Source organism: Schistocerca piceifrons, chromosome X, assembly GCF_021461385.2.
Source record: "Schistocerca piceifrons isolate TAMUIC-IGC-003096 chromosome X, iqSchPice1.1, whole genome shotgun sequence".
NCBI lineage: Eukaryota > Metazoa > Arthropoda > Insecta > Orthoptera > Acrididae > Schistocerca > Schistocerca piceifrons.
The window spans coordinates 255,180,313-255,193,123 of NC_060149.1; the positions used below are offsets into that span (position 1 = coordinate 255,180,313).

General features: G+C 41.8%; 1 protein-coding gene across 1 annotated transcript in view; it reads right to left on the reverse strand.

Moving 5' to 3' along the window:
- LOC124722862 (tetratricopeptide repeat protein 7B-like) overlaps window positions 1–12,811 on the reverse strand; it is a 223,549-nt gene that overhangs the window by 163,611 nt on the left and 47,127 nt on the right. Inside the window, exon 2 of the mRNA XM_047247992.1 lies at window positions 4,590–4,741. Within this exon, the coding sequence (XP_047103948.1) occupies window positions 4,590–4,741 (152 nt within the window). The remainder of the gene's footprint in view (window positions 1–4,589; window positions 4,742–12,811) is intronic.

Sequence of the window (12,811 nt, forward strand, 5' to 3'; positions counted from 1 at the left end):
TTAGTCTCGCTTTCTTTAGGAATCAGTATAAACATGGCTACTCTGGGTCTAAATTAATAAGAACAATACAAAATGGATTCAAAGTATGAAATATATTGAGACTTGGAGAGGTGTCTGGAACCACATAGTTTCATTTGATTAAAGCGTCTATGCCTGGATTTCAGGCAGGATCCCCCCACTTTTCAATGCTGAGGTGCTATTGCAATACAGTTGGAGAGCCTCTGCTACGTGAGTTTAGTAGGAACACCAGGTGGGCTGAGGTGCGAATGGGAATTTGGATTGAGGAGGGAGGCATGCTAGGCTAGTCCATGCAGGTGTGCAAAGCCACTATGCTAGGGTGACATACACATCTGTGTAGAGTACAAATTTTCAGTTGTTGCATCAGTTTGTATATATACATAATAGACGTTTGAGACTTGAAAAACTCTCTCGAACCATAGCGTTTCATTTGACATATTATATAGTTCAGCTTAAGAATTTCAGGAGGGTTTCGTAGATGACCTCCAATTTTAATGATGAATTTTATTCAATAATAGCCTGTAATAGCATGTAATATCAATTATTGTGATATGTCCATTTAAAAGTAATGTCAAATGAACAGTAGCACACAGTATGTTGAAATACCCAGGGCGTTCAAAAAGTTTTGCACAGTAGTCTCTAATTTTTTTTTATTTTTGTTGGAGGAGAATGAATTTTTTTGTGAACGTACTTGGAACATTTAGCGATACATTGAGCCTACTCAGTGTAGCCTCCATCAGCTGTGACGCATCTGGCCCAATGCTCTTTCCATGATGTAAATTCACTTTGGTAAAATTCTGGGGGATTGACTTTTACACCATCGCTTGACACAGGGGAAATAAGGTCTTTCTCACTATTAAATGTTTTACCGCGCAGGTGGGCCTTCAGATGACCAAAGAGGTAAAAATCAAATGGAGCTAAGACCGGTTTGTAGGGAGGATGAGAAATAATTTTCCAACCCATTTTCCTGATTCTCGGCTGCATCATAAGGATTGTATGGTGTTTGGCATTGTCATGGTGTAGTCTGATGATCTGACCCGGAAGCTGCAGTATGTGGATCTTGATGGCACGTCGAAGCTTGTCCAATGACAAAAAGTGACAGTCCCGGTTAATTCTGGAGCCAGGTTCCAAAATGTCAATGAAAATGACACCACACTGATGCAAGAAGGAGGAGGCCATTACCTTTCAGCCTGCTGTTTGTGAAAGTCTTGGTTTCTTCTTCCGAGGGGACCCTGGATGACACCACTCCATGGATTGGATTTTGCTCTCAGGTTTGGACAAAAACAACCATGTTTCATCATGGGTAATGACGCCATCAAAACACTGTTTCCACTCTTCAGTAAAGGTGTATAGGTCATGAGACCCTCGCACACATTCTTCCTCACTGTTTTCATTTCTCTTGTCAATAAACTAGGCACCCAATATGCACAGATTTTTCTGTATCCTAGTGACCGTACCAGTGATACCACACTACCCAATGCCAAATGAGTCATTTCAGCAAGCTATCATGTCGTCACACATCTGTCATTTTGGATGATTTGATCAATCCTTACACTACTCACTGCTGTCGATGGTCTACCGCATTGTGGATTGTCCAGTAGAAAGAATTCACCTACTTTAAACCTCTGCAACCAGTGCTGGATACTGTTGCGAACCACTGTGTCCTCCCCATAAACAGGGAGCAATTTCCTGTGAATCTATGTGGCAACCTGACATCTACTTCACGGTCCATTATGGCTCACCTGTATTAGGGTGTATACATGGACAAGGAAAAAAAATTCCCGGATTTCCCGGTTAAAAATCCGCTTTCTCCCGGGTGAAAATACACTTTTCCTGTGTTAAGTGACAGTATACTCTTCCTCTTTCCGAAGCACTGAAATCGAGATTGCGATGCACTTTTGTAAGCCAGACACATCTCATGTCACGTGATCTCGCCAGCTGATGACAGCGTAAGACACGTGATGCAGTCAGTCAATAGCAAGATCACTCTTAAGTAGCGCGAACACACAAGTAAGGAAAGTTAATGGTTTACATTGATATACATAGCATTCACATAAGAAGATTAATAAGCTGGAAGAGAAGCTAAGCTTCGACATATAATGTTGATCTTTTTCGCTCATGTTACACTTTAAGATACATCACACAAATGTACCAGTAAATTCTTAATAAAGATGTAAATGTCTGATCTTCTGGGCTCGAAATTCTTCTAAATGGTCGTCTAAAAGAGTTGATTTTTAAACGAGAGTCAAACGCTTTGTGATTTAAGAAATTCATCGTACATTCTCGCACACAGTTAATCTTGCGTAAACGGAAATTTACTTTGAATGTAATGCTTTTCAAACCACCAGTCGCAACATTTTCCCGCGACCTCTTAGAAATGTGTTCGTTACAGCAGTTGCCAGAGAGCGCCAGATAATGGGCGTCACCGCGTTCGCGCAGCTACGATGACGCAGGAAACCCGATGTTCCTACGTGTAAAACATTAAAAGATCTCACATTATGACATAAAAGAAACAAGACATCAGAGGACACTTCAAGAGCATTGGAATTTCGTGAACCATACTAAAATGCATAATTCGGCTTAAAGTGCACATTCGTATGTACAAATTAGGATGGAAATTTTCTTGAGTACCAGTACTGTATTATCTCATGTTTGGTTCTTTATTATGGAATAATACCATACGTGCACTTGAAATGCAGCGAACAGTTGAAACTAGCCAACAGTGTGAAATTAAACACTTTGTTTCAAATAAATTGACTGCCTCGGCGGAAAAGATTTAATAAAAGCCAAATCTCTTTAGCAAACCAACAAAAATAACTTCATTGTTCTGTAAGGCGATTAATGCTTGACTGTCAGAAAGGTGGAGATAAAATCTGAAACTAACAACATATTTTAGCCTTCCGTAATTATGCGAACGTATTTTAATTCATTTGCTAGCTCCCGGCCAAAAAAATCCGTTTTGTTTTCATTTAACGTGAGAACAAGAAACAAGGAGGAAACAAAAAAATCACTGCACGTAAACACAGGTCACGTGGACATGACCCTCCTCCCCACAACAACTCAGACTGCTCTGTGCATCATCCACGGATCTACGATATTTCCGAACCGGAACAATACTAGATAGTGGCAGCCAGCCACATTTCTGTAACCAGAAGCAACTGTGCACAACCAACAGTCCGCCCGCAACTGCTCAAACGAATCTAATTTAAACAGTTGTCACGTCACGCTCATCGGAGGCAATTTGTTGGTAAGAAGCATTGCATAGTGTTTCTAAATCCTTTTACACACTTTGCTGTTGGCAGACGCTCATCTGAGCACTGTGTTTTGTTGTATATGGCACTCGTCTGAGCACTGTGTTTTGTTGTTGTATATGGCGCATTTCCTTTGCAACTTAAATTTCATTTCCGTTTTCTTTTTTTCTCTCGTTCATGTTTTGTTGCTCCAAAATTATTCTGCAGTAGTGGGATACATTAATATCCTTTGTTAGAGTATCGGTTCTTACCAGCCAAAAATCACAAAAATTTAACTGAAAACTACAACAATGAAAAATTCCCGGAATTCTAAACAATTCCCGGGTTTTTCCCGGTTTTCTGCCAGATGAATAAATTCCCGGGTTTTCCCTGGATCTCCCGGTTGTCCCGGGTCGTATACACCCTGTGTAAATAATAAAAAAATACTTTTATATACCAACTTATAGCTAAATGTTCCAAATATGTTCACAAAAATTTCATTCTCCTCCTGCAAAAAAAAAAAAAAAAAAATAGAGACGACTGTGCAAAACGTTTTGAACGTCCCTTGTAACTGAATAAAACTGTTGTATTTTACATAAAAATGTAAATAGTAGGGAATTAATACACCAAGACTTTTGTATTCAGATAAGTTGCTATTTAAGCATGCCCTATTAATAAATTTCAAAATGTATATCTATTTCATATGAATATCAATCATGTTTGAAGGTGAATAAATCCTACTGTGTGTTTATATGGCTGAAGTCAAGACTACTTCAGTCTGCACAGAAGCAGGTTGTGAGGAGTCAGAGACTTCTATAGATGCTTCATGGGATACACAGCAGCTGATGACAGTTGGGTACATAATTACAACCCTGAAATGGAATGGGCAAGTAAAGTCAGTAAATCATGTAGTTTGGTGACATCATTTGTGTTCATTGTCATTCATTCTGGGTGGAATGTAATTGTGATAGTTTTTGATTCTCCCCTTTAATAGTAAATTTAGACTGTTATCAATGTTAAAAATTGTGGCACAGTCAATCAAAAGGTGCAGAATTGTACCAAGCGCCTTGGAGTTCATGCCAGAATAAACTATAGCCTTGCTCTACCATCACTGTTACGCACTTTTGACCAAACTTAACACAGTGTGCATCATACTTTCTACACAGCCCAAATCCTGCATTTAACTTTTTTTTTTCTTTTTTCTCTCTCTTTTTTTTTTAAAGCACTCTTAGTATTAGCATATAGCGGTCAAAGAAGATTATTCATGAGGATGGCCTGTTTTGCCTCCCTGCATAAGCACAGATATTAAACTTCAACAGTTCATATCCAGTTAACAATTACCTGTTTCCCTTGCTCGCCTACTGTACTCAACAAATACCGTTTTGCTTCAGACAATCCTGATCGTGCCTTATTGTTGTTTTGTTCAACAGGAGGAAATGCTTCGAGGTAGGATTCCAATTTTCCTTCACCGATGAGGAAGTGAGCCAGACATTCTGAAACAGCAAGAAGAACACTACGTGAAAAAATGAATGGAATGAACACATTCGATGGTGCAAAGCATTTTCTCATGCTGTAAAAAAATAACAAAATGAAATGTGATAATTAATGTCAATTAACAACTGTAACAACAGAAACATGATAAAGACAATGAGCAGACTAAAGGCATAGCAGTACTGATGGATACACATTCCACAAAAGAACAACATTATCTCTTCATATGAATCTCCATTGCAGATTAAAATTCTGTGGTAGATTAAGACTGGCTGGAAAGTTGTGTGCCACAGGCTCTTACCTGACTTAACTGAACTATCAACATACCCATCTTCAATTATGTCAGAACTTTCAAACTCTACAGAAGTGTCTTCTTTTGTGGCTTATGTAAAAGGACTCCTCAAACCAATGATAATAATTTGTTGTGCACAACCTTAATTTATAAACTTCAAGCAACTCATGTAACGTAAAAGTCCATGTGCATACTTCATATTTCACACACCACAGATCCAACATCATGTACTATATTCACTAGTATATCTTACGCATCTCAGGACACTTGTGCGATATCAGTAAATTTACGTATTCTGCCACTCAAATCTCCAATCAACACCAATTTTCCTGCTAATGTCACTTCAATATCAAATGTTACATTCCTAACACATTTAATCTCCTCAGAAGCTCCAAGCCACAGGTGAAACCACAGCTCTTATCATAATATATGACACTTGTTTCCAGGCAAGTGTGTTCATCAAAACGGCACAACACACTGTGACTGTCACTCCCGTCATCTTCTGGTGAAGGCACCTTGGTTGTAATTATATAGGTGCTGCAGCACAGTGGGCCACCCAGTTTGCTCACATGGGGTACCCGGGAGTGAGGGGAAGGACTGCATTCGAGTGCCTCCAGCTTGCATGCCAAATGAACGTCTCATCTGGGAGCCGTCTCAGTGTATTACGGTCTGTAACAGGCCACAAGCAGAACCTGGTAGCTAACATCTCTGTTTACAAGGTCCTCATTAGTCATAATGTCAATGACTTCATTACACTGTCCCAAAAGCCAATGGCCCTGCACAGGACTTGTACATTCATAATCAAACATACGAGTTTCACCCAGCTGCGCTCAGCAACCTCTGCCTGATGTACCACAAGCCCACACACACACACTCTGAATGCTACAGAACCAGTCATATGCAGTCTCACTGCACCCTTGGCTGAGCCAACTTGATTTTTAATCTCCTATAGTGGTTGAAAGATTGTTTTATCATCATATCTCTTAATGATCCTAGCAATCTTTGCTGACAGTCTTACATATGGCAGACACGCCAGTCATTTGTTCTCTTCCTGCATTATTTCAGAGCTGCACATTGTATACATTGCCTTTTTAATCTGTATGTCACTGCTGACATTCCTCAGTCTTCCATCTTGTTTCTTCCATACCTAAACATCCAAGAATGAGAGCCAACCATTTTTCTCTTCCTCCATGGTGAATGTTATGTTCTTGTGGACAACTCTGACATGTCAAGAAATTTGTCGAGGACTTTCCTGGCATGTGGCTACACAATGAAGGAATCACCTAGATATTAGTAGAAGTATTTTGGTTTGAAGTGTGTGGTCTTTATAACAATTTCTTCAAATAATTTGTACATGCATAAATTGGCTATTCCAGGTGCCAGGGGAGACCCCATAGCCACACCACAACACTGTCCACCTGCTCATAAAAATATCTGCAACACAAAGTGGTCGTGAGGGTGTGTTAGAAAAGCCTTGTCATCTGAGGCGCCAAAAGTTGTCACCAAAAAATTAAATATAAGTATTCAAGGATCTTACGAAGGATGTAACATCAGCCATGATGACAGAGACTGTTGCTCTTCTGAAGAACTCTGACTTGCACTACAACCTAAGCCACCAGCAACTTCTCATTTTTAAGCATTTCCAAAAGTGCGTAAGCAAGGAATGCCCTTACATCCAATAGTAAACACCATCAGCTCACTGATGTATAGCCTGGCCAAATATCTGACAACTGAGTTTGTGAAATTTTGGAAGAGTATTTGACTTGAAAATGATTGGCGAGGTTTGATGTAATGTCATTTTTCACCCGAATGCCTTGAAATATTCACTGGCATTGCTGAAGCAACATTTCAATTCACAGATGGTGAGACTTTCCCAACACACTCTCACTACCATTTACTTTCTGTGTAGCAGGCATTTTTATGAGTGGGTGGATGGTGTGGCTGCAGAGTCTTCCTGTTACCAGGAACAGTTAATCTATAAATAGAAAATTTTGAGGAAATTGCTATAGAGACTATATGCCTCAAACCAAAACACTTTTACAGAGCTCTGGATGAAACTTTCGTTGTGTGATCACTTGGCAGTAAAAAATCAATGAAATTCCTGGAGAACACCATCCACCAGAACATAAAATTCATCATGAAGGTGGAGAAACACACCTGTCTCCCATTCATGAACATTTGGGTGTTGCAGAAGCAAGATTGCGTGTTAGTTCACTGTGTAGAGGAAATCGATGCACACTGACATGTATTTGCCTTATCTGGCTGCCAGCACCCAGCCCATTGCAGCACTGTTCTGAGGACTCACGTACGGCGTTCATTCTGTAAGTGACCTGGAAAGTGTATCAACCGAAATGAAACACTTGACGGATATCTTCCACATGAACAGCTACAGTGACATAATTTACTACATGTAGCTCACAAATAATTCAGGAAGAAAATGACTAGTGTTTTTACCATAAACAAAACCAACAGCAAAGATCACAAGAATCTGTAAAACAATCATTTGACCACCACAGAAGACTGAACATCGAGTGCGGTACATCTGACAGACACAATCCTGCATCACTGTTTGGAGCACACCAGGCAGGTTTGCCTGGAGCAGGGAGATAAATTTGTGGCCACACAGCACAGCTTGGAAGATATCCATGTGGCTGAATATGATGCCATGCAGAGCCATTGGATTATGGGACGCTGTAATAAAGGAAGCCATCGAAATTAGGACAGGAACATCCTACATCCTCATGTGCCATACTTCAGAATGAAAGGTCTCATTGTAACGCACACTGACTGACTTAGCTGGAGGCTGTGCACTCACTCACTCACTCACTCACTCACTCACTCACACACTCTATACACATTTGCATCCATTGTCACTGTCACAGTCCTTGGTATTTTAAGAGGCATTTCGAACTAGTTTTGCTTCCTGGTGCCACACTTGTTGCGAATTTCTTGGTGTACTTTGCTGTCAGAAATCTGCACGTTCAGTGGCAGTCTCCTGTTGGTCACAGTATTTTGGTGTCAATCTCCTCTTTCTTAAAGCTGATAGTGTGACCACTGCCTGCAGTGCATCCAGGCTAAATATGATGCTCTCTGACCATCAAATTGTCTTATTTGTGTATGCCACACATGGTCAGTGTGGCATTTCTGCCCTGCTTTGATGAACTCATGTCACGGGACAATTGGAGGTGATTTTGTACATTCCTAAGTTCCAGAAACCAAGACAGTGTTTTGCATAGTCTAACTGAGATAAATTTTGGTGGGCCTGTGGAATCTGCATCACACCATGGGATGGTGCTTTTAGGGAGCTTATTATCATGGTTATAACTGCCGCCGCTGGATATGAAAGTATGCATTGTGTAAACTGAGCAACAAAATCTTTCCTTACAATCAATGTTAGATGCTTTCTTCTGAGAATGTGTCACAGTGCCAACATTTGGGAGAAAAGGCATCAGAACTGGGACAAGAGCCAACTCCCGCAAGCCCCACCAATGGCACCACTGCCCAACTCCATACTGTACAATGTTTCACTGATCTCAACCTTCTCTGTTATCAATGAGGAGTCCACATTTGTGGTATTACATATCAATACCACACCACAGTGTATCAAGATTGGTAAGAGAATGGCAAGTTCTTTTTTTTCGACACAGATAGCAGTTGTGCAGGATCGGGTAGAGCCACAGGCGCATACCCACTAAGCCACACCTCCAGTGCCTCTGTACCACATGTGTCTTCTGCAACTGCAATATAAGGCTGCCAGCAGCAGCCACTCAGTCCACTTGCACTTGGAGCCACTACACTACAACACCTTCATTTGTGCTTCATCCTTGGTGAAATTGTGACAGTTGGACTCTGTTTCTTGCTGCATTATTTGTAACTAGTCTTTGTAAGCTTTGAGAAATACAAATTAAGTAAATGTTCTGATTGTTGTGTCGCCTCGTTTTCTGCTCCTGACCAGCTTTCCTGCAATGACAGTTACTGCAGCCCCCTATAGCCCACCTCTCTTTGCCACTGTGTACAAAGTTCTAAAAAACAAAATTGAATGGTGAATGACATTAGAGATGGATTAGTTACATCTTTGAAGCAGACAAAAATGGCTCTGAGCACTATGGGACTCAACTGCTGAGGTCATTAGTCCCCTAGAACTTAGAACTAGTTAAACCTAACTAACCTAAGGACATCACACACATCCATGCCCGAGGCAGGATTCGAACCTGCGACCTTAGCGGTCTCGCGGTTCCAGACGACAGCGCCAGAACCGTGCGGCCACTTCGGCCGGCTGAAGCAGACAAGGAAAGTCTTTGTATGGATGTTATCTCATATGTGTTACAGTCTAAAGTCAAGCGCCAGCATGCAAGTCGAGAACGACAGGGAAGAGAAGGATGGAAGAAGAAGTTAGCCAATCGCACTCTGACTGGACCTCCCTCCAGGATGACAACACAACAGCAGCGGCCCGTATGTGAAGAGGACATAAGCGCCGCAACTGAATGGTGATGCCCAGTTCAATAGCAGCGACAACACTAGATACTTGCCTTGTACTCTCTATGTAGCACAGACTTGGAATTGTCTATACTGAAGAAGCTTGATTATTTTGTATGTTGCCCTTTGCTTGTGACAAATCTGTGTAATTGCTAAAGTTAAGTACTGTAAATTTTCTTTTTGTAACAAAACTCATTAATATGATTTGTCTGGTTGTTTGTCTAGCAAACTGAGAATGCAGGCTTCCTAGACACCACGTATCTGGCGACGAGAAGGTGAACAAACACCAACATGGCAACCTGTTCACGTTTCACACCCAGGGCCTGGCTGCCACAATTTTGTTTTGTCATGGGCTTTTGTTTTGCTGGCACCTTAATTCTATCTTGTCTTTTTTTTTTGCAGGGGTGTGTTTTATGTTTGAAGTGTCTCTTACAGTGCTTTTCCTATTCAGTGTTTTCAGGTGGGCATTGCAGAAATTTTCTTTGCTTGTGCACTTATTTATATTGCTTGCCTTGTCTATTTATTGCATTTGCCTATTCCAAAATGATTAGCAACACACATCTCCCATCCCTTCTCAGGTGCCTCAGCTGCAAGCGATAGATGCAATACAGCTAACACAGATGTTTCAGTTTCAGACGCAGCAGATCTCAACTCTACTAAACACAGTACAGCAGTTACTGGCAAATGCTGCACGCCCAACAAAACAGTGAGCTATACCTGTAGCTCCAAGTGCTATACCACCCTTTCATCAGCTTAACCAAAAAGAAGAGGAAAGGCTCGAGTGGTTGCAATAGTATGGGGTCCACATTTTTGCTCACAAAGTATCAGGTACTGTGAAACTACATTACTTTTTGTCAATGGTAGGAAGTTCCATCTTTCATCTCATTCAGAAATTGTTCCCTAACGCCACTCCAAGTGAACTTTCCTATGATCAGGTTGTAGATTCTCTATTATAACCAACAAGTGAATAAGGTGACAGCTAGGTACCAATTCTTTCATTGCAAGAAAAGGTTGGACCTAACTTATCGCGAGTGGGTAACAGATTTGCAGGGTATGATGAGGAACTGCAAATTCAAATGTGCTTGTGGTGCTTTATATTCAGGCGTTATGTGGTGTGATGCAATCATGTACAATGTAACTGATGTAAAACTTAGAGAACCAATTTTGAAACAGTCAGATCCATCATTTCAGCACATAGTGCAAATTCTGGATCAGTATGATTCAGGTGCCGCAGCGGCCAATAAATTTGAGCAGCCACCAATTTGTCAGGTTGAGACGTCCCTTGCTTGCTACCGGCCCAGTAGGCGCAACAGTACACGTGCACCACGCAGCGTAAACAGTTCTCTAAAGCAGGCAAACAGAATTAAGTCCTGCACTCAGTGCTATTCATGGCACAAACGCCAGTGTACACTTGTGGCAAGAAAAGTCACGTACAATCCATATGTTTGCAATGGAACAAACATAAGAATTCTGCCCACTTGCAAAAATCTAGTCACAAGGGCCGCATAATCAATGCAGTGCATTCAAAGCCTGTTGCAGGTATTAGTAGAACTAGCGTGCAAACAGTTTCTTCAGTGCTATGCCAGTCCAACAAACTTTTTGTTCATTTGCATATTAGTGGAGAACGTGTGAAATTTCAGTTGGACACGGGTGCCTCTGTTACACTGCTGAATCTTAACACATATGAACTGTCAGGCTTCCCACACCTGTCTAAAACTAGCACACACATGACAGCTTGTAATCAACAACACATGCCCAATCTTGGAAAATGTACTTTGCCTGCCATGTATCACTCGCATACGCAAACTGTGACTTCCACTGTGCTACAATCACACGATTGTGAGAAGATACTTGGCCTTGATTTGTTTGGCTTTCAAATTCAGGACAATGTGTTGTCAGTGACTGCATTCAATGACAAAGACAGTGTAACTAGCTTGTGGGCAAGGCTAACAGTTTTTTTGCACACATTCTGCTGCATCTTCTTGTCCCATTGATGCTCAGAATTCTGAATTGCTTCAGTCCTTTCCTCTGCATTATAGGAAAGTTGCACATGCCACATAAGCTGATTCCAATTTCAACATTTTACTCAAATGCATTCACACATCTTTGCCTCACTCATTGCATAGCATAAAGAACTCTGTAGTGTGCCGATACTTTGTACATCAGCATAGCCTCGCTATACAGTGAGGAGTGATTCTTGTTCAAAATGACAGTGGACAGCCACGTGTGTTGGTCCCCAAAGCTTTGCAAAAATAAGTGTTGCAGTTACTCCACCAAGGACACTGGGGAATTGTTTGTAGGGAACAGAAGCATGTCGACACTGTCCTCTAATTTTTGCCTCAAAAGTTTGCCTGAAATCATAGTGTCGGAAAACGGCCCTCAGTTCACGTCAAATGAATTTGACACATTCTGTGATCACAACGGCATACACCATTTAACTAGTGCACTGTTCCATCCACAGTCAAATGGCGAAGGGGAACGTTTTGTCAGAACCTTCAAGCAGCAGATGGCCAAACTTCGTACCACACACACCAGGGATCAAGCATTGCAACTGTTTCTCACCTCTTATCGTTTGCATCCATGAGATGGACCATCACCAGCGGAATTGTTTCATGGCTGCCATCATCAGACACTGCTCCACCCTCCTCAGTAACCGGCATCAAAGGAAGGCCGCAAATATCGCTCTGCACCACATGATATTGTGTTTTTCACAGTTTTTAGTGGTAGCAGATGGTGGGCACAAGGCGAGATCCTTTGTTGACTTGGTGCATGTGTGTATCTCATTTCAGGCCCAGACAGATTGCAGTGCTGACATCACCACCAAATTCACCACTGTCATGTGCACGGCGATCCTTCCGTATCTCTTCCCCAAGGTCCATGGACCCTGAGGGCAAAGCGGTCACAGCAGCTGCCAGAGGGTATCATCACAACACCGCTGAACGACCCCATGCAAACAGAGCCTTCACCTCCTCTTGTCCTACTGATTGAGCTGGACCCACCAACGCTGCAGCAGCCAACACCTTCTAAATATTTGTATGGGCCTCAGGAGGTGGACGTGTATGCCTCTGGGCATTTTCCGGGGACGTTACCACCACAGCAAAGGCTGGATGGCAGGGCACGACTGGAAGTCTGATGTCCCTTGCAGCCACAGCTTCCAGTCCACCAGAGCATCCACACTCCTGTCTCCACTCCCGTTGTCATGCCCCATATACAATGACGGTCTGTCGCTTTTGGGAGGGGGAGGAGGAATGTTATGTGTAAAGTCAAAATGCCGGCACGCCAATTGGGAACGACAGGGAAGAGA